This window comes from Amphiprion ocellaris, chromosome 19 (genome assembly GCF_022539595.1).
Source record: "Amphiprion ocellaris isolate individual 3 ecotype Okinawa chromosome 19, ASM2253959v1, whole genome shotgun sequence".
Taxonomy (NCBI): domain Eukaryota; kingdom Metazoa; phylum Chordata; class Actinopteri; family Pomacentridae; genus Amphiprion; species Amphiprion ocellaris.
In genome coordinates, this window is record NC_072784.1 from 9,521,350 (window position 1) to 9,543,118 (window position 21,769).

Here is a 21,769-nt window from a genome sequence, read left to right on the forward strand (position 1 = left end):
GGGGTTGGGGATCTTGGTCGCCCTTCACTTCCTGTCCTGTTACCTGTGGGGTGGGGCTTCAGGTGTCCATCAGAAGGTGCGACAGCCCCGCCCCCCAACATGGCGGCCGTCCGTGTCCTGGAGAAGGACGTCGAAGCAGCATCTGTTCCACTAACGTCCACTGTCCAGGTACGGAGGTCTATGAGTGATGGAGGCTCCAAACGTTCAGCCCGTTTGTGTCTGAGTGTGGTTCTGTCTGTCCTCAGTGGACGGCGTCTGGTCGGAGTGGTCGGCATGGAGTCCGTGTAAATACCCGTTTGGTGCACGGTCCATCCGCTGTGAGCAGGTGGGTGGCAGTCAAAGTCGAGTACGAGAATGTCTCCATCGAGCTCATAACGGGTCCATCTGCAGTGGAGACAGTCTGATGGACCGACGGGTCTGCTACGATGTCAACAGATGTAGAGGTGAGTCCAACTAACAAACCAGACACATCTTCACAAGGGAGAAAAAGACCTTTATAGTGGAGAAAAACATTCTCACAGTGAAGAAAAACATCTTCACAATGAAGAAAATCATCTACACTGGAGAAAAATATCCTCACACTGACGAGAAACATCTTCATAGTGGAGAAAAAAAATCTTTAGAGTGTAGAAAAACATCTTCACAGTGGAGAAAAATATCCTCACAGTTTTTAAAACATCCTTACAATGAAGAAAAACATCTTCATAATGAAAAAAACACCCTCACAGTGGAGAAAAGCATCTTCACAATGAAGACAAACATCTCCTGATTTCAAATTCTTATAAAATATTGATTACTGATGAATCATGTGGAGTTTAAGAGGTACTGATAACTGATCGATCAGGTCTGTGTTCCAGTGAAGGGCAGCTGGGATGGTTGGGAAACGTGGAGTTTGTGTCGACCAACTTGTGCAATATCAGCAAAAGACAACCCCAAACGATTCAGGAAGAGAATCTGTCAACCTGATTTCAGCAACTACAGGTGAGTTTATTGATCACACAGCAACAGAGGAGGTAGGAGGATACGTTGCTGCCAGAAACTGCAAATCAAATGATCTAAAGAAACTGCTGTCGACATCCAGCAGAGTTTGAAGTGAGGTTGAACATTTCTTGTTGGAAAGTCAATAAAACAACGAAGAGATATGAAGCAGTGATGAAGAAAATCAGGAAAAGCAGAAGGAGAGACACAAATAAATGCAAACAGGTCAAACAACTGCTACAACACACAAAAGGAGAAGGACACACAGCAGAACCACTGTTAGATACACAACTACCCCAGACTCACAACAACCACGTGAACACAAATAGATCCCACACTGCTGCAAATAGAGACCAGAAGACACACAGTGACTAAAAAATACACAAAATGAACATCAGTAGATGCACAAGAATAAACACAAATGAGACACATATCAATGTGAACCAACCACACAAATCTCATAAAAATACCACAAAGAAACAAAACAAAGTAGAACGACAACAGAAACACAAGGCAAAGCAAAGGTTCTGCAAAGAGACACAAGCTGACGCTGTGATGTCATCCAGGTGATTTACAGTCACTGCAGAGGACAAGGTAGAGTTTGAAGCTGTGCCCGAAGCTAAACCTGCAGCAAAGCCTAAGGCTAAACTTGAAGCTAAACTCAAAGCTAAACCTGAAGCTAAACCTGCAACTAAACCTAAAACTAAACCCAAAACTAAATCTGAAGTTAAACCCAAAGCTAAACCTGAACCTAAACCCGCAGATAAACCCAAAGCTAAACCTTTAACTTAAACCTGAAGCTGAACTTGGAACTAAACCTGAAGCTAAACCCAAAACTAAATCTGAAGCTAAACCTGAAACTGAAACCTGAAGCTAAACCCAAAGCTAAGCTTGAAGCTAAACCTGGAACTAAACCTGAAGCTAAACTTTAAGCTAAACCTGAAGTTAAACCCGAGGATAAACCCAAAGCTAAACCTGAAGCTAAAGCCAAAGCTAAGCTTTAAGCTTAACCTGGAACGAAACCCAAAGCTAAAACAAAAGCTAAAACAGGAAAATGGAGGAAATCGCTGAATAAACACACCACTGTCAAACATTCAGGAGAGAAACGGCTTTATTTGTTGTCCTTTATAGATGCTGTAATAACACAGAGCTTCCCATTTCTGTTTTCAGTCCCACCATAGGCCGGCAGAGGGAGAAGGCCACGTTCTTCGGTATTCCGCTGGCCGACTGTGGCGTTCCGCCTGATGGAGGAGAGAGGCACCAAGTGGAACCCTGCCTCAATGTTCCAGCCTGCAGCTGAAGCAGCTCACTGATGACTTGAACAACTCTCACCGTGTTCATCGACTCTCTGCAGTGCTGCAGTCATTGCTGTTATCAGATTAGTTTGTCACAGCGGTTCCCAACCTGGAGGTCGAGACCCTCTGAAGGGCCGCCACATGAAGCTCACGTCTTTTTAATCGTCTGAAATGCTGTAAAATGTTGGATCTTTGGCTTTGAATGCTTGTTTTTATAAAAGTCCTTTAAATTTATAATCAGTGGATTTAAGATCCCGTTCATCCAGTTATCAGTTTAAAGGTGAATGTTTCCGTTTCCTTCATGTGTTTGTGTTGAAATGTTTTCTGCTTTCGCAATAAAAGGCTGTGAATTAATCAGTAACTCTACAAATGGAGTTCAGAAGTTTGTTTCTCAGGTTCAGTCGCAGTTTGAGAAGAACCAGAACACGACTAGACGTTCTGCATGAGAATCCTGGTGGACATGAAAAGCTTCAACTGGCCCATCAGACAATTTATTTGTTCTAAAAACATTTTGAGACCGTTCTGCAGAGTAATGTTTTCAGCTGGATTTGTTTTTCAGTTGCCTGAATGTTCTTCTTAGATTCAGGATGACTGAAAATGTTCTTAGACTGTTTTGCAGGAACGTTTTCAAAACCAAATGTTGCAATGTTCCATCTTTGTTGTCCCGTAACACTGTGGGAACGTTTTATAGGTTCTGTAATGTGTTCCTTAACAACATGCCCAAAACATTCTCAGAGTGTTAGTACATAACATTAAAGGAACTTCTTACAAAAACCATCTGAGGCTTCGAGAACAGATTTTTTAAAATGTTGTTTAACCCTGGTGTCGTCCTACAGGTCAAATTGACCCGTTTTAATGTTTGAAAATGTGGAAAAAAATATATTTTCACGGCGAAACTTCTCATGTCTACATTTTCAACATTTTTGGGAAATTTTCGAACTTTTTTTGGTGGAAAAAAATGTAAAAAAAAATGTTTAAGAACATTCACAAAAAAATCAACTAAAAACCATCGATTTTCAATGGATTTTGGTTGATTTTTTTGTGAATGTTCTTAAATAAAATATTAGAAGTTTTACTGATATATATGTAATCACTTTAGATATTTTTAGGATTTTTGGAAGCCTTTTACTCATTTTTGGAAAATTTTTACAAGAATTTTTTTTGCAAGCTTTTTTTTAAACATTTTTTTTTAAATAAAATTTTTAAGGGAAACCTTTAAGGAATTATTGGACTTTTCTTCTTGAAGATTTTGCAAACTGTCAGAAATTTGTAGATTTCTTTTTGCTGAATTTTTGGATTTTTTTCAGACAAGGAAACAATATTTTTTGGTGCCCATAAATGACGACAACAGGAGGGTTAAGGAACATTTTTTTTGTGCTACTGTGGTACATAATTCAAATGTTCTCAGTTCACTTGTAACCTCATTGGAACATTAAATATCTTTAAAATATTCTCTGAGCATCAGATGACATCTTAAAAATAACGTTAGTGTTTCCTGTTTACTCACCTGTGTTCTGTTGGTTCCTGTGAGAACCTCCGACGTGTTTCTGAAACGCTTCCTTCTGGTTTTTGTGTTTGTTGAAGCATTGAAGGATTTAAACTTCTGCAGTAGATTATTGTCTGTGAGCAGCAGGAAGTTAGAAATAAAATAAATTAGGATCATTCCATCTTCAATCATCACATTTTAAGAACAATTTCTGAATGTTTTGTAGCATCAAATACAGATACAGGAAGTCCTCGGTTTATGACGCCCTCGACTTACGGCGTTTCGTAGTCACGTCGGAACTGGTTACGTGGAACTAGACAGCAAGTGGAGCTGACAAATACGTTGCCATGTGATGCTATAAGATGGCTTTGGTCATAGGTATTCATGACTTTTCTGAAGAACTGATCAATATTGTAATGCACTTAACGGCTTTGTTTACATTTTTGCTGGAGTTACGATTTACAGCGAAAATCGACTTGCATCGCGCTGTAGGAACGGAACTCCGACGTAAGTTGAGGACCTCCTGTATTTATAAAGATAATTGTGAAATTGTAGATTGAAATATCAAACACTACAAATTTTTAAAAACCTGCCTGTTTACTCATTTTCAGCAAGTTTTTTTTTTTTACAACAATATCTGAGTAGCATTGATCTCTGTTGACTGTTTGGAACTGCACAGTAGCTAAATATCACTGGTTCACTTCTGCATTATCCAATTTTCTGTTAATGAGCTCAAATATTCATTTTTTGAGAAACAAACGCAGCTGAAAACAAACATCTGTTCTGAGGAGATTCTCCGTCGTCGTGGTAGCAGCACTCGGTGAAGCTCTACGTTCTCCAGATGTCCTGTGTTCGGTCAACAGGTAGCGTCTCCTGTATTTCCTGGTCTGACATCTAAGCTTTTCCTTCTGTTCCTTATCAGCAACGTAATCAGCAGAGATCTGAGTGACCTGCTGTGGCCGACCAATCAGAGCCCTTCATTCAAAAGAGATGTAGCAAAGTACAAAATGAGGAAATAATATGTTTTAAAGCGGTAGTTTCTTCTCAGAGTGAATCCTGTCTACAGATGATGCTTATTTCATTGCCTATAACTTGTTCTAACCAACCACCTACCACACGGCTGATATGAGCCTTGAAAGTTTACCCAGAATGCACTTCTTAAAGTTTTCTCAGGTGAATTCAAGCAAACATATCCAAGGTACCAATGATTGTTTTTACAACTCTGTCAGACATTAACTGCTGCAGTTTTACTGTTCACACTACAACGCATCCCATAATACTAATGCTCACAGTTCTTATTGTGGCAGTTGTGTTTTTGTTGTGACTTTGCGTCGTTTTGTGATGATTTTGGGCCACTTTGTAGTGATCATACGTATTTTTGTGGTTATTTCTTATCTTTTTGTGCATCTTTCTGGACCAATTTCACCTGTCTTTGTGGTAATGTTAATGGTAAATGTACCTTTTTTTTGTGAGGATCTGGTGTCAGTTTTTACCACAACTCAAATGTGTTCTTCATCCTAAAATATCTGGACCCGCCCCTATGTAATTTAAGGGCCTGGAACTTTGGGAATATTCACAGTATAAAGGCAAAACTTTGATGATTAATAAAGTTAGTACAGATAAAAGATGGCGAGGATCTGATTTTTACATTTCACTGTTTAAATGATTCAATTTTACTGAAATATTCTTCATATTTTACGCAGTTTTTCATCAAACTGAAGTAAAATAAGTGTAAAAGTTGTTCAAGTTGTGAAATAAAATGCAAAGTGAAGCAGGCATTTAAAACCAGAAACCTTCGTCAGTGAGGTGTTTGAGGGTCAGAATCAGGGTGGGGTTTTTTTTCAGACAGGTGTACCGTCAGCCCCGCCCACTGTTTTATTGACAGGTGACTGATTGGTCCTTCAGTGAGCACATACATCACTCATGTGTCCACTTTGACATCATGGAGGAGACCCTCAGGGCTCCAGTGTTCCCAGTGAAGCCTCCTAGTTCAGTAGTCGTCACGGTAACGCTACTCTCCTTTATTTTTTGGTAGCTGAGCGGCGTCGCCTCCAGGATCCCGTTTCCTCCCACGGACTGTCGGAAGGTACGATGAAACCCGACCAGAACCATGTGACCCAGCACCGTTACTGTGTTGTGATTGGTCAGCCGTGAAAGTAGGCGGAGTCTGACCTGCTGGCAGCTCATTTCAAACCTGACATCAGAGGAACTATTTAGATTCTCCTGAAAAATTGAATTTTTAAATATTAATCTCCAACTCTTCTGATAACTGATTTATCAGTTTCAGTCATTTCAGCTTCTTGACTGTGAATATTTTCTTTCCTTTATGACAGTAAACTGAAGATCTTCGGACTACACAAGACATTTGAGGAACCACTGATCCACATTTTAAACATTTTCTGATGATTTAGAACCAAACAGCTGATCGATTCATCCAGAAAATAATCAATGATGACAATAATAAATGAATGAATGAACCCAACATCCTGCTGTGTGACAGTATCAGTAACATCTACACCTGCATTCAGACTCCGCCTCCCACACGTTCCAGCTGTTCTCCAGATGTTTCGGCCTTATCACTGATCAGTGATGAAGCTTCGGTCCAACTCAGAGTCCAAACTGCACATTTTTATTTTCAGGTAAGAACTGAACGTTTACATTTTCAATTGGTGCTCGATAAACCGAGACGTCTTTTTGAACATGAGATGTGAAGCTGAGACCTTTTAGTTTAAGTTGTGTTTTTTCCACTAACTATACTCATTTATTCAGTAAAAGAAGAGAAAATTATGAAAACTTCAGTTTACAATCAAGAAAAGAAACTGATTCTTGAACCAGAAAATGTTTGACAGATTTTCTAAAAAAACTTCCTCAATTATTATTTGATTATCAAACAGTTTCTTCAGCATTGAAAGAAATCTGAGTCACAACAAACTTCTTCCCCAAATGGTTACAGGAGCTCTGGGAGCAGAGCAGCACAGACTGAACTGTTATTCTGTCTGTGTCTCCACCTCTTCAAAAACACTTTACAGATGTTGTTAAATTAAAAACATGGCTGCTCTGGCGTTAGCTAGCATCAACTAGCCACTGAAGTTTGTTTATTAGTTTTTCAGGCGAACTGGAGACGATATGCTGCTTTTCACTGCAGTTCACATTCTGCAGGTTGATTAATGTGATTATTAGTAAAATCTGAGCCAGTAAAACTTTTGAAACTTCTGTTTTGTTCAACCAAAAGTTCAAAATCCCCAAAAGACTCACTTTTTCTTCATCAACTATAAAACCTGTGGATTATTTTTATTGACTGGTCGATGAATTTATTCTCCAAGTTACAACCTTTCAGTACTCAGATGGTTTGTGTGTCTTTGATTGTCATTTTATGTCTCATTGTAAGTTTTTGTGTTTTTGTAGTCATTTAATGTCTCTGTGTTTATGTCTTTTAGTCATTATTTGGACTCTGTGGTCATTTTAGATCACATCGGTGTCACTCTGTCTTTGTTGTCATTTTCTCCTTTGTCTTTTTTGTATGTTTTTTGACATTTCTGTGTTTTGTTTTGTTTTTTAGTCTCTCTGTGGCCATTTTATATCACATTGTTGTCATTTCGACATTTTGTGCGTCTCTTTGTTATAATGTTGTTGTGGGGTTTTTTTGGACACTTCCACTCTGAAAGTGTCTCGTGGACTCTGAGTTGGATTCTTGTTGGAGTTCTGACTCGGTTCTGTTGTTGCAGTAAAACTGCGGCCGCGTTTGATTGGCCGTTGGAGGTCACATGATCCCAGACGAGAGCCGCCGTTGGTCCTCATTGAGGCTCTTTTGGAGAGTTTAGCGTCTTTGCTAACGTCCTTCAGTCCGGCTGCTCAGTGATGACATCAGAGAGAGGCAGAGTCTCCACATCCCCTGTCCCTCTCCTGGCGACTCCCTGTGAGCCAATCAGAGAGCCTGGAAGAGGACGGATCATCTGAAACCCGCCCGGATACAGGACTGAGCGGAACGAGCTGATTGGCTGCGGTTTGAAAGTTTGAACGTCCTTCAGAGTCCAAGAAACAAAGAAAAGAAAAGATCTGCAGAAAAACAAGAGAAGAAGAAGACAGAGCTTCATCATTTCAGTCAAATTATTATTATTATTATTATTATTATTATTATTATTATTATTATTATTATTATTATTAAGAATATTAGGGCCTGTTTACATGACAACAGTTTTAGGACACAAGGTTTTGTTGTGTTGCAGCCAGAAACGGAGTTTTAGACGACCTATAATGGAAACTTTTAAATACGGCCTCCAGTGTGGAATTTTTCTCAAACGTAACAGCCGCCGTCACCGTGTGAACGAGTAGCCGGAGTTTTCAGTGAGAACACTGATGTCTCGCTCCGCTTTGTACATTTACACTTTTATTCTAGTTGCCATACGCAAACCAGACGACAACAGGAACAATGGCAGACTACCGTGTTGGGCTTGTGCTGCTGAGTCTACTGGATTTATTGAATTTCCTTCAGCAAAATGTGCATTTATTGCGCCTCTACTGCAATCAGCAAAGATGTATTCAATATATACGCCAGATAATCAGCCCACCTCTACTTCTTCTAGTCTGTAGAGGAATCTGTAGTGGACACGTGGGGTTTACACTACAGCGTCTTCAGTCCTTCCAGCGTTCCAATGTAAAGGCATATTTTTTTTCACTCCGTTGTCGTGTAACCCCATCAAGGCAAAGGAAATACTTTTGTGTTTTCGGGTGAAACGTTGTCATGTAAATGGGGCCTTAGTTTGTTAATCATCATCCAGCCAGTTGACACCCAGCAGATGACTGATGTTCTTCAGTTTGGAAAAATAAATTCTGTTCTTGTTCACTCATCTTGTAGTTCAGTTTTTTTCCACAAAAATTTAACTGGCCAATCGGCAGGTACAAACTTCAGTGATGAACATTAGTGAACATGGGACTGTTTTTTGTTATACAGCTCAAAAAACAAAAATACATCAAAATCATTGTTGTTGCTCACTTAGATGAAGCAGAAACACATTTAAGGATGTTTATAACAGTTAAACTGAAGGTTGAAGGAAAAGTTTTCTGAGTAACAAGTTGTTCTGGATCTCTGTCTCATGTCTGTGTGCAGCGTAGCTCAGCATAAAGAGCTAGCCAGCTTCAACATGCATCAACACTAGTGATCAACTGATGGGGCTTTTTCAGAGTCAAAGTTGAAAATAATTACTAGTCATTAAGAAAGCCAGATTACCAACAATTTGAATGGATATAAATGAAATGTTCTTTGTTAAGAGCATGTGATGAATTACTAATAATGACTACTACTATAACTGAACATGAACATGTGGCTGCCTGCTAGCTTAGCTGTTAGCAGTTAGCACAGCATTAGCCACTGTGAAAGCTGCTAATGTCCAGTGTTGATGTTTGTGCTTCTTGTGCAATTTTTGCAGGTTGTTTTTGTGTCAGAACAGAGTTAAAGTTAATCTGACTTTAGAATCATATTATGGTGTGACAGATAGCATTAGCCGCAGGCTAAGAGACACAGCTAGGCTCTCAGTGTTAACATCAGCAGAATCAGCTCCAGCTGCACCACTTGTTAACATAGTGAATTATTGGTATTTCTGTGTAACTTAATCAGTTGCTGCTAATGTGCTTGTCTGTGTAAACAACAGCTGTGATTGCCTGTTACTCATGACATCTAAGCCAATCAGGAAGAGTCAATTAGCAATAGTCAGTCAATATAAATGATGATACCAATAACTGGAAAAGCCAAATATCAGTTTCAGTAATCAACTAAGCTGATAATCAGTGGATCTCTTGGACACACCTGAACTACGGTTCTCCTCAGTCCCTGATTCCCTGACAGTCAACAACTGACTTCCTGTGGAACTGTTCCTTCAGCTTTCAGATAAAGTTGTGTAGAACGTTGTGTGGTTGGACTCACGCCGTCTCTGGGCTCCGGTGCTACGTCTGGGACTCGACCCCCAGCTGGCTGCTCTGATCAGGGCTCGGCTCCTTCACCTCCCTCGGTTCCTTCAGCTCATTCAGTGTGGGGCTGATCTCCTCCTCCGGGTCGTAGTAGTAGAACTTCCTCAGGTAGGCGATCAGAGGCCTGAAGGCAGCAGGTCAGAGGTCAGCAGCTGCACCAGACTGTCTGCTGTTTAAATCCAATGTTCTAACAAAGATTACCACTTTTTTCATACACAAACACTAGAATGATATTAATTGCATCCACATATTTCTGGATCCTGACCAGGTTTCAGGTGTGTGTGACTTAGGTCCCAGACAGGTGTGGGAACAGGTACGTACGTGGGCAGCGGTAGCTCCTGGATGTGGTCGATTCGGACCAGCTGCCGGATGCAGAAGCGACAGAGATGCTGAAGAGATTTAACACTGCTGAACCTGGAGACGGGATACAGGAGCTGGACTGGGGTGGGGGGCAGACCTGAGAATCCACAGGAGGAAAGTCATGAGAACATTCTGAGAACACCATGAGAACATCCCAAGAACACCATGAGAAGATCCTGAGAACATCATGAGAACACCATGAGAACATCATGAGAACATCATGAGAACATCAGGGGAACATCATAAAAACATCATGAGAACACGAGAACATCATGAGAACACCATGAGAACATCCTAAGAACACCATGAGAAGATCCTGAGAACATCATGAGAACACCATGGGAACATCCTAAGAACATCATGAGAACATCATGGGAACATCATGGGAACACGATGAGAACACCATGACAACACCATGGGAACACCATGAGAACATCATGAGAACATCCTGAGAACACCACGAAAACATCCTGGGAACACCATGAGAACATCCTGAGAACACCATGAGAACATCCTGAGAACACCATGAGAACATTCTGGGAACACCATGAGAACATCCTGAGAACACCATGAGAACACCATGAGAACCCAAAGAGAACATTATGAGAACACCATGAAAACATCCTGAGAACATCCTGAGAACACCATGAGAACATCCTGGGAACACCATGAGAACATCATGAGAACATCCTGAGAACACCACGAAAACATCCTGGGAACACCATGAGAACATCCTGAGAACACCATGAGAACATCTTGAGAACATCCTGAGAACACCATGAGAACATTCTGGGAACACCATGAGAACATCCTGGGAACACCATGAGAACATCCTGAGAACACCATGAGAACATCCTGAGAACACCATGAGAACATCATGAGAACATGTGCTGCTGTTCCCTGAGAACTACATCTGTCAGCAGCTCACCAAAGCAATGAATGAGTGTCCACATACGTTTGGCCACTTGATGTAATTGGCTCAGGAGGACACTCAGTTTAAATATGCTGGCCAAAAGTATGTGGACAAAAGCAACTCACAGCCACTTGTGTTAATATAGACTTGGTGTCAATGTATGTCCACATATTTTTGGTCACGCTGTGTTGGCCACTCAGTATGTTTGGCCAAGTTAGACATCAAGTTTAAATAGTACGTTATATATTTTTGGCCAGACAGTTTCCACACCATAGGAAAAAAAAACACCAATAAAAGTATTTGGACGCCTGAACTTTTCAGTTAGGATGTAAGCTAACACGTCCACATATTTCTGGACATGAGCGGTTTAGTGTTGCCCTTTCTTTTTGGTTCTCTTTGAAGTATTTCTCATGTTCAGGTGAATCAAACTCAGTCCTGCAGGTGAGGACTGACGGTGCGAGCTGATTGGCTGCTTACCTGGGACTCGTGAACGCAGAAAGTAGAGGAACTTCCCATTCTTGGAGTGCATGATGGCTCTTTCTATGAACTCCACCACAGAGTGACATCGATCCTCAAACTTAGGGTGACACCACAGACTGAAGGTTCCTGCACGGACAGAAAAATGTGAACGTCTAAACACACACACACACACACACACACACACACCTACACACACACACAATCATGTGACCTCAGGTGTGTGTGTTACCTCTGTAGTGCTCCATGCGTGTGTGGTGCGTGACGCCCTGCGACCTGAAGCTCAGACTCAGGATGTACCGAGGGTCCGAACTGTCCCGGACCAGAAAAGAACCGTCTGGTTTCCCCTTCAGCTTCATCTCTGCATCCTCCCAGTTCATCGGACCCCAGTACCAGCCACACTGCAAACACACACAGAGGTTAGCTCCGCCCCCATCGCTACATCCCATAATGTCAGAAATAGAGAGGCTCCACCTTCTCCAGCTCTCTGAGGCTGGTGGCGAAGCTGCCGGCGTCGGGTCGACTGAGGGGGCAGCGGGGGGCGAGTCGGGGCGGCGGGTGGCCGTCGGGTCGCAGCGGTACCGGTCGGGGTAAACCCCTCAGGAAGGTGTCTGACAGAACACCAGACGGATAGAACTTCATACGGACAAACTTTTGACCCACAATATTCTGAATACAGAATTATATTACACAATACATACAATCAAGGCCGAAATACTTTGACCTGAAGTTACTTTTATTCAACCAGCAAGTCTTTTTTTATGACTTCGTAAGACAACTGAAAAAATATTTCTCAGCTTCTATTTTTATTTAACCCTCGTGTCGTCCTGCGGGTCAAAATGGACCCGTTTTAAAGTTTGAAAATGTGGAAAAAATATATATTTTCACAGTGAAATTTCTGATGTCCACATTTTCAACATTTTTGGGAAATCTTTGAACATTTTTTGACGGAAAAAAGAAATATTAAAAATGTTTCTTAAGAACATTCACAAAAAAATCAACCAAAATCCAGCGAATTTCACTGGATTTTGGTTGATTTCTTTTGTGAATGTTCTTAAAGAAAATATTAGAAGTTTTACACATATATATGTAATCACATTAGACATTTTCAAGATTTTTTGGAAGATTTTTACTCATTTTTTGAAAATATTTACAAGAATTTTCTAGCCAAATTTGGGGGATTTTTTTTAAAAACAAAACTTTTACGGGAAACTTTTAAGGCATTATTGGAATTTTCTTCCTGAAGGTTTTGCAAATTTTCAGAAATCTGGGGATTTTTTTTTTTTGCTGAGTTTTTGGATTTTTTTCAGACAAGGAAACAATATTTTTTGGTGCCATAAATGAGGACAACAGGAGGGTTAAACAAAAAGTGGCGTGTTCAAGCTGTCACAGTCTATGGGAAAATCCAAGGTTCTATAATAGTCCAAGCTGTTCTAAAGCATCCAAATTACCCTGATTTATTGGAAACAGCTGTTCTAATCAACTCAACAAGTGACAAACAGAAGCTATCTGCAGTTGGTTTGTGGACAGTCATGGCTAAGACGAAGGAGCTCACTGAGGACCTCCGACTGCTCACAAGTCAGGAAAGTGCTACTAGGCCATATCTAAATGTTTTAAAGCTCCAGTGGCTACAGCGCAAAGTGTTATTAAAAAATACAAGACGTTCCACACTGTGGAAAATCTCAGATGACCCAAAAGTGACACCTGTGCTGGCCAGGAGGATAGTGAGAGAGGTGAAAAAGAATCCCAAGATCACCACCAAGGCCGTCCTGGAGAATCTGGGCCCTGCTGGTGGCAACGTCTCAAGGCAGACAGTCCAACGGACGCAGACCTAGGAGGACGCTGCTTCTCCAGATAAGGCACAGAAAAGCCCGCTTTGTCTTTGCAAATGCTCATCTGGACAAAGAAGAAGACTTGTGGTCTTCTGTTTTATGGTCAGATGAAACAAAAATGTAATTATTTGGCCACAATGATGTAGCCTTCAAAAAGTTAAGAACACCATCCCCTTTGTCAAACATGGTAGTGGGAACCTCATGCTTTAGGGGTGTTTTTCAACCAATGGACAAGGAACCTAAACACAATAAACAGCACCATGAAAAAAAGAGGAATGCATCAACATTCTCAACAACAACATCAGGCAGCCTGCAGAGAAACTTGGCCTTGAGCACCACTGGACACTTCAGCACGATGACGACCAACAAAAGTGGTGAAGAAATAGTTAGCAGACCAAAACATTAACGTTTTGGAGTGGCCCAGCCAGAGTCCTGACTTGAATCCAATTGAGAATCTGTGGAGGGAGCTAAAGATCAGGGTGAGGCAAGGAGAGTCTCCAGCCTGAAAGAGTTGGAGCTCATTGCAAAAGACGAATGGGCAAAAATACCAGTGGAGATGTGCAACAAGCTGGTCAGCAATTATAGTAAGTGTTTCATTGCTGGAACAACCAATACAGACTATTGATTATTGAGAAAGGTGAGTAATTCATCAGCAGCAGATTAAACTGTTGATCAGAAGAATTGGAGACCATTTTAATTGATTCAGTCATTTTTAGGTGAACCTGGTGGAAAGAAGAGTTGTTGGTTTTTGTTCTGCATCTTTGTAAATTTATGAATACATTTTTGGACATGCCACGTTTTGTTCAACTGTAAATAAAAGCTGAGAAATAATATTTGCACATCGTCTTACTGTCTTTTGGGAGAAGTCGGTGTCATTTCAAAACAAAAAAAAGGACAAAATGTCTGAAATAAAAAGTCACATTTTTAATTTTTTACCTAGAGTCAAAGTTGGAAGTAAGCAGTCAAGTTATTTTCAAACAGCTAAATTTTTTAAGATTTTAAAGTCTGAAGCAGAAATTCACGTCTTTTAACAAGTCAAAATTTGTAATTAAAAGCAAAAATTCTGAATAAAGATTTTAAAGAAATCTTTAAGTAAATCTTTAAAAAAAAATAAAGAGATAAAGTCTGAAATAAAAAGTTTGAAAAAAAGACTCAAAATTCAAAATCAAAAGTCACAATAAACAGTCACATAAAACAGTCAAAACAGGAAACAAAAAGCAAGTTTTTATATAAATGGTCAAAATTTGGAAGTAATAAGTGAAGTTTTTAACCCTTTGATGCGCAACATGGGTCAAAAGTGACCCAAATCCAATGGAAAATGGATATCTCCTGACCCACGCTGCGCATCAAAGGGTTAAAAGAAGAGAAGTTTGAAAAAAAAAAAATCTATATTTAAAAATAAAAGCATAAATATCAAATGAAGGGTCAGGAATAAAGACAAAACATCAAAATCTATGAACGTTTTTAAAATAGATGCTTGAAATTGGAAATCAAAATGCAGAATTTTAAAATAAAGCAAGAAAATTAATAAAAATGCACAATTTGACAACTTTTAAAAATCAAAAATCTAAAGTCAAAATTAAAACATATCATCAAAATTAAAGATAGAAAGTTAAAATTTGAAATACGTCCGTCTTGTTCAGCTTGTTTCTGTTCCAGTTTCTATGGAATTCATTCAATTCAATTGAAGACCTTTTTGATTGAACATAATCAGAACTTTTTCCAGTGACACAGTTTAAAGTCACTAAATAACAGCAAACCTGCAGCTATACACATTCATAATAAATGAACCCGTCTGGAGCAGAGGCTGTGTTTGGAGTTTTACCGTTGAGGCTCAGGCTGTGTTGGATGGTACTGAGGGAGGAGGGCAGCGCCATCGGCCGGGGAGGCAGAGACTGCATGGAGGCCCCAACGCTGCGCTCCATGAAGGGCCCCTGATGCTGAGGAGGACCCCCGAAATCATCTGGAGGCCAGAGACAGAACAACGTTTACAATGTGCAGGTGTTCCAGAGACACAACATCTGTAGATTCACTCTGATCCTCCAGTCTGTACGTAAACGGTTACTGCTACAGTGAAGTAAAAACAGGAACAAGAACAACCAGAGAAACAGTCAACCGTCGATCCAAGTGTGACAGCACTCAGATTAAACAAAAGAACTCAGATTAAATAAAAGAACTGAGAATAAATAAAAGAACTGAGAATAAATAAAAGAACTCAGAATAAATAAAAGAACTCAGAGTGAATAGTCAGACCGAAAAGAAGATTCTCCTACCCGAGTCACCTGCAGAACCTAAGGACAGCCTGACAGACAGAAAGAACAACAGAAACCAAAAGCAGAAGCAGAAGAAGAAGAAGTAAAGTACCGAGAAGACTGAGACTCCGCCTGGGAGGAGGAGGAGGAGTGGGAGGGTGTAGGGAGCTCCCACCCCTGCGAGAAATATCCACATCAACCAGAGACACCGTCTCACCTGGAGGACAGGTGACAGACAGGTGAGAGGATTAGAGCAGCAGGAAATGTTAGTGTGAGGAGGAAGGAAGACAGACAGACAGACACTTCACTTGAACAAGTGTGAACTCACCGGTGAAAGCAGGAGTGAAGGGCACCGGAGAGAAGGCACTGTGAGGTCTGGAAACCTGCAGCCTGACAGACAAACAGGGTTTAATTCAAGCTGACCTTCATCATCATCATCATCATCGTTACTGTCATCATCTTCATCATCATTACTGTCATCATTGTCATTATCATCTCCATCATCATCATCATTACTGTCATCATCATCATCATCATCATCACCTTCACCATCATCACCATCATCATTACTGTCATCTCCATCATCATCATTACTGTCATCTTCATCATCATCATCACCTTCACCACCATCACCATCATCATTACTGTCATCTTCATCATCACCTTCACCATCATCATTACTGTCATCTTCATCATCATCATTACTGTCATCATCATCGCCACCATCATCTTCATCACTACTGTCATCACCATCGTCATCACACCACCATCATCATCATCATCATCATCTCCGTCATTACTGTCATCATCATCATTATCATCTCCATCATCATCATCACCATCATCATTACTGTCATCTTCATCATCATCATCATCACCTTCACCACCATCATCACCATCATCATTACTGTCATCTTCATCATCACCTTCACCACCATCATCACCATCATCATTACTGTCATCTTCATCATCACCTTCACCATCATCATTACTGTCATCTTCATCATCATCATCATCATTACTGTCATCATCATCGCCACCATCATCTTCATCACTACTGTCATCATCATCACACCACCATCATTATCATCATCTCCGTCATTACTGTCATCATCATCATTATCATCTCCATCATCATCATCACCATCATCATTACTGTCATCTTCATCATCATTATCATCTCCATCATCATCACCATCATCATTACTGTCATCTTCATCATCATTATCACCATCATCACTACCATCACCATCATCTCCATCATCATCATTATTGTCATCATCATCTGCTCTGCAATGATGTCGTTCTCAGCTGCTCACCTGCACAGGTGCTTTTAGTTTCCATGGTTACCAGGTGGCGACAGGTGAGCAAAGTGATGGCGTCACAGTCTCACCTGGCGCCCCTCCCTCCCCCGCACGGTTCACATCTCTAGAATCCTAACTGTGTTGCCACGGAGACGAGCGCTGTCTCACCAGCTTCATCTGCTCTGACTGAGAGAAGGCTGTCGCCGCGGCAACGCCTCCTCCTCCTCCCTTCCTCTCTCTGAGCATTGAGGATGCTGATCGCCATGACAACAGTTGGAACTGAGTGAAGTTTGTTGGATTAACAGTAAAATTATGATTTCTTTTTTATCTGACAAATACATTGAATCTGTTCACTTTTCTATTGCTGTACAATGAGCAGAAAATGGCACAAAATGATGCAAAATCATCAAAAAGTAAAACAAAATGACCAGTAAGTGGCACAAAGCAACTAGAAAGTGACACAAAATGACCAGAAAGTGGTGAAAAATGATGCATTCTGACGTTTTAGAGACCAAACAGTTGATGTGAAAGTAATAAAAAGCTGCAGAAACTGGTTGACTTCTGACTTACAGCAGCTCAGCGTTTCTCACAGAAAAAGAAATTAGGTGCAAACAGCAGCAGATTAAACTTTTGATCACAATAACTGACCATTTTAATTGATTTAGTCATTTTTAGGTGAACCCGGTGGAAAGAAGAGACTGGTTTTGTTCTGCATCTTTGTAAAGTGAATATTTTGGATGTTAGAAGACAAAACTTTCAGGTCTGTGAAGAAAATTTCCATCATTTGATTTCTGAACAGAAAACATAAAGATTTGCTGCTTTTCTCTGTCTCACGTGATAATAAAGTAAATATTTTCACTCTGGGCTGTGGAGTAAATTAATAGCTCATTATTTTACTGAGAAAATGTCTGAGAAAAGGCAAAAGGTTACAGTGACAATACAGTGACATTCTTAAATGTTATTTAGTCTCCTAAACTGTCCAAAATTAAACAACATTCCTTTTATTATCACATGAGATGAAGAAAAGCAGAAAACCTTCACATTCAAGAAGCTGAAAACTTACATTTGACATTTTTGCAAAAAGAAATTATCATTTAATCGTTAAAATAGCTGCTGATAAACTGTCGCTGCTGAATTTCTGCAGACGAACAAACAAAGCAACTTCAGAACAAAAAGGAGCAAAAACTTTTCACATTTCAGTAGATAAACTGAATATACAATAAATGTGGTTTATTTGATCCATAAATCTGTGACTGATCAATCAGTTGTCAATGAGGCTTTTCTTAGTGTGACAACAGGTGTTCCTGTTATTCTGTCCACCCCATGTACCCGCTGTTGTTATGGCGATAAGCATCTCAGTTGTCAGGGAGCTGAAGTGAAAATCAATAATAAACCAATTGATCAGTTCTGATAAATCTAATCGAACAAATGATATGGTCTGATATGAAGATCAATGATCATATCTGATTGATCAGGTTTAACATAAACCACGATGATTGATCCGGTCTGATAAATCCTCTCTGATCGATTGATCCGGTCTGATAAACCATCTCTGATCAACTGGTCTGGTCTGATGAGACTCACCTGCTGCTGTCCTGGTCAGTGTTGCTGCAGGTGGACCCCCACACGTCCAGCAGACTCCCCCCAGATGAGGTGGATGAAGCCAGGGACGGCCTCTTGTCCAGCAGCGCCCCCGACCCGCCGCTGGAGCTCTTGGTTCTGAACAGTTTGCTGAGTCGGATCTTAAGGGAGCCCCCCTTCCTGGACTTCCCCCGTGGTGTCTTCTCCCCCTCCCTTCCCCCTCCTCCCCCCATCTCACCTTCCAGGACCACCAGGGGGGAGGCGGCCCGGCCAGGCCCCCCTGAGGCCACGCCGAGCTTGGGGGTGGCAGCCCGGCTCTGTGGCTGGGACCGGGACTGGTGCTGATGCTGCGGGCTGGGGGGCCGGGTCAGGGCCAGAGGTGGGAAGGGGGTCGGAGGACGTCTGGAACCCGCTGAGGGTGGTGGCAGCCTGGGGGCAGACAGGCGGGTAGGGGCAGGAGGCGGAGCCATGGGGGGGGAGGACGGCCAGCGTGGAGCGGCAGGTTTTGTCGGTGCAGACCCCCGCCTCCTCTGCCAGCCGGTGGACCTGCCGCATCAGCCCACTCAGGGTTCCACTGGAGAACACCGGCCCTGCCCCCCCAGGGAGGCCGCCAACCCCCCCCACATCCCCTTTGTCAGCTTCCTGACCATCCCCACCCCGCCCCAGGCCCCCCACCTCCTCGGACCCCAGACCCTCCAGGACCAGCAGGGCGTCGCTGGTCTCGCTCGGGTCCTCGCCGGGCCCCATGCCCCCCGGGCCTGGTGCCAGGACGCTGTGGCAGGAGCAGCGAGAGAGGGGGAGAACCGTGTCCTCCCCCCCGCCTCCCTCCCTCCCCTCACCCAGCTGACCCAGCCTCCGGGCCAGAGCCAGAACCGGGTCCTCACCCCCTGAGGGGCAGTTCTTCCTGGGCTCCAGAAGCCCCACACGCAGGGCTTGGTCCAGCAGGCCTGGGGGCCACTTCGCCAGCCGGTCTGTCAGCAGACGGTGTCTGTGGCACAGCACAGACCCGGGATCAGAGTCCAGAACTGGGACGCCCTGCTGGGGGTCCTGGGAGCCGTCAGAGCCTTTGGACAGCCGGAGGACAGGGTGCCACTGCAGGAGTTGTGGCTGTGGCTGCAGGCTGTCCTCTGTAGGGGGGACGCAGTGGGAGTTCTGGTCCCTCCCGCCTCCGGGCCCAGCCGTGGTACCTCCAGGACCGGTCCCTGAGTCCGGGTCGTGCTGCTGTCTCTGCTCCTCCTGCAGGAACCCCGGGGGTGGCTGCTCCAACCCGCACTCCAGGATCCGGTCTCCGGACCGCAGCAGATTCTGGAACACCATCAACTGCGCCCTGGACCCGGGCCCCCCCGAGCTGTGGCCGTGCGGCACTGGGAAGTCCACAAACCGCTGGGCCGCTACGGCAAAGTCCTCTGGCGGCGGAGGAGAGAGTGGCGCCTCGGAGCCCGGCGAGGCCTGCGTCAACACCAGGCCGCCGTCAAGCTCTCCTTTCCCGTGGAGCGGCGAGCTGTAGTGCGGGGATGCCGAGCCGAGGCCTGCCGAGGGACCGCTGGAGTCTAGCTCGAACCCGCCGCCGCGGTGTCCCAGCGCCGCTTTGACGGGCCCGAAGCCGCCGCCTCCGGACATCAGGTCGTCGGGCTCGTCCAGCCGGTCGTACTCGGCGGCGGACACGAGCCGCATCAGGACGAAGTCCGGAGACATTTCTTGCTGCGCGTCGTTCATGGCGGCGGCTAACGTTAGCTGTCGGCTACCTCCGTTACATAACAGCCACAGACACAAACAGCTGCGGAGCTAACGGCGGCTAGCTGCGGCATCTCCCCGCCGAGCTACCCGGGCAGCCCGGCCGAGCACCGACCCGCAGCCATGTGTAGTCCGGACCGGTTGGTGACGGTAACGGCTCCACTGGACGACGTCAGAACATGAAGGGACATGAAGAACCGGGCCGGTGCCGCCGCTCCGTGACGTTAGCCGTTAGCCTCCTACCGACTCATCCTCCGGTCAGACAACATGGATGTGATGATGAGGGGGGGCGGGGGGCTGCGCAGGCGGCATCGATAATCGATCAGACTGATTGATAAGCAGAAACCTCATCTGCTAACCGGAACCAACCAGATGGTCCGAACCCCCCCATCTTTGATTATGATTATTATTACTGTTATTGTCATTATTGTCATCACTATTGTTTTATAATTGTTACTGTCGTTATTGTTATTATACTTGTGATATTGTTGTTACTGTTATTGAAGGTTTTCAGATGTTCTAGATTTTATTTAAAAAGCTTTTATCGCTGGTCTACATTTTTAAATGTTCAGCAGCTGTGAACTGAACTTTATCTTTGGTTCAGTTTCTGTAGTTTCATTTTCCACCATTTTTGTTGTTTTTATTTTACTGTCTTCGTGCTGTTTTATTTTATGGTTCTGATCCACTGTAATTTATGGTCTCTACAGTGATAATAGATATCTATTTGTATTAAGCTTCTGCTGTCATTTTGTACTGACTGCTGGATTTATTTAACAATTTCTTTTTATATGCCGTGTTTATAGTTAGCTGTATTTTATTTTGTAGTACTAATATTTACTAGTATTTACTTGAGTTCTAACATTAATTTTTTGTATTTTGCAGTATTTTAGTATAATTTCAAATAGTCATTAGTTTTATTTTGTATTCATATTTTGTAGTATTTTCCGTAGTATTTGTCACTCTGTTATATTGTGTATTATTTTTTTCTTTCGTAATACCGTGTATTAAGTTGTATTTGGGATTTTTTTTTTTTGCTGTATTTTACTTTTATTTTGTAGTACTGACTGAGCAGCTCCGGAGCTTTCAGCTGCGTCTCTGGTTCTTCTTAAGCGGATGACCTGATCAGGTGGATGGAGGCAGTCATGACGTCACAGGTGAGTTAAACACCTGACCAGGTGATCCTTCACTGACAGAAACTGAATAAAACTCCGGAAATTCAACAGTTTCTAGTGTTTTTTTAAAAGTCCTGCAGTAGCAGCCTGCAGCCACCAGACTGCGCCACACCTGTTCACACCTGTGGTCACCTGTATTTTCATCATAGCAGATTTTTACATCTGTTGTATTAACTAAATTAAATTTCATTACATTGCCAACAAATTTGTATGAAGATGATTAAGTCACTCCTTCCTGTTGACTTCTATTAGCTCGTGTTCAATGGTTTAAAAGTTAAACTGAACTTAGTTTCTGTCTTTAACAAAAAGCTGATTAAAGTTCACTTTTAAAACCTCCCTAAGTGTCCATTGTTGCCTGATTGATTAAACATCACCTGCAGGAAACTTAGCTTTTTAAGGGCTGAAGCTTTGTGCAGCAGCA

The 21,769-nt window shown here is 42.6% G+C and overlaps 2 protein-coding genes across 2 annotated transcripts in view; one reads left to right on the top strand and one right to left on the bottom strand.

Annotated features, from left to right (window-relative positions):
* LOC111563049 (properdin) overlaps nt 1-3,050 on the top strand; it is a 7,795-nt gene extending 4,745 nt beyond the window's left edge. Inside the window, exons 7-10 of the mRNA XM_023261936.3 lie at nt 1-168; nt 246-443; nt 858-981; nt 2,149-3,050. The exon at nt 1-168 is cut by the window's left edge and continues 6 nt beyond it. Coding sequence (XP_023117704.2) covers nt 1-168; nt 246-443; nt 858-981; nt 2,149-2,278 — 620 coding nt within the window. The 3' untranslated portion in view covers nt 2,279-3,050. The remainder of the gene's footprint in view (nt 169-245; nt 444-857; nt 982-2,148) is intronic.
* A 2,518-nt stretch (nt 3,051-5,568) lies between these two features.
* On the bottom strand, nt 5,569-20,452 carry LOC111563045 (suppressor of cytokine signaling 7-like). The gene is given in 11 exon segments (XM_023261931.3): nt 5,569-7,815; nt 9,680-9,847; nt 10,045-10,180; nt 11,474-11,602; nt 11,706-11,874; nt 11,948-12,084; nt 15,131-15,268; nt 15,670-15,774; nt 15,886-15,947; nt 18,446-18,777; nt 18,779-20,452. Coding segments are annotated over 10 exon segments (2,736 nt in total). The 5' UTR covers nt 20,159-20,452; the 3' UTR covers nt 5,569-7,815; nt 9,680-9,699.
* Nucleotides 20,453-21,769: the final 1,317 nt, after the last annotated feature.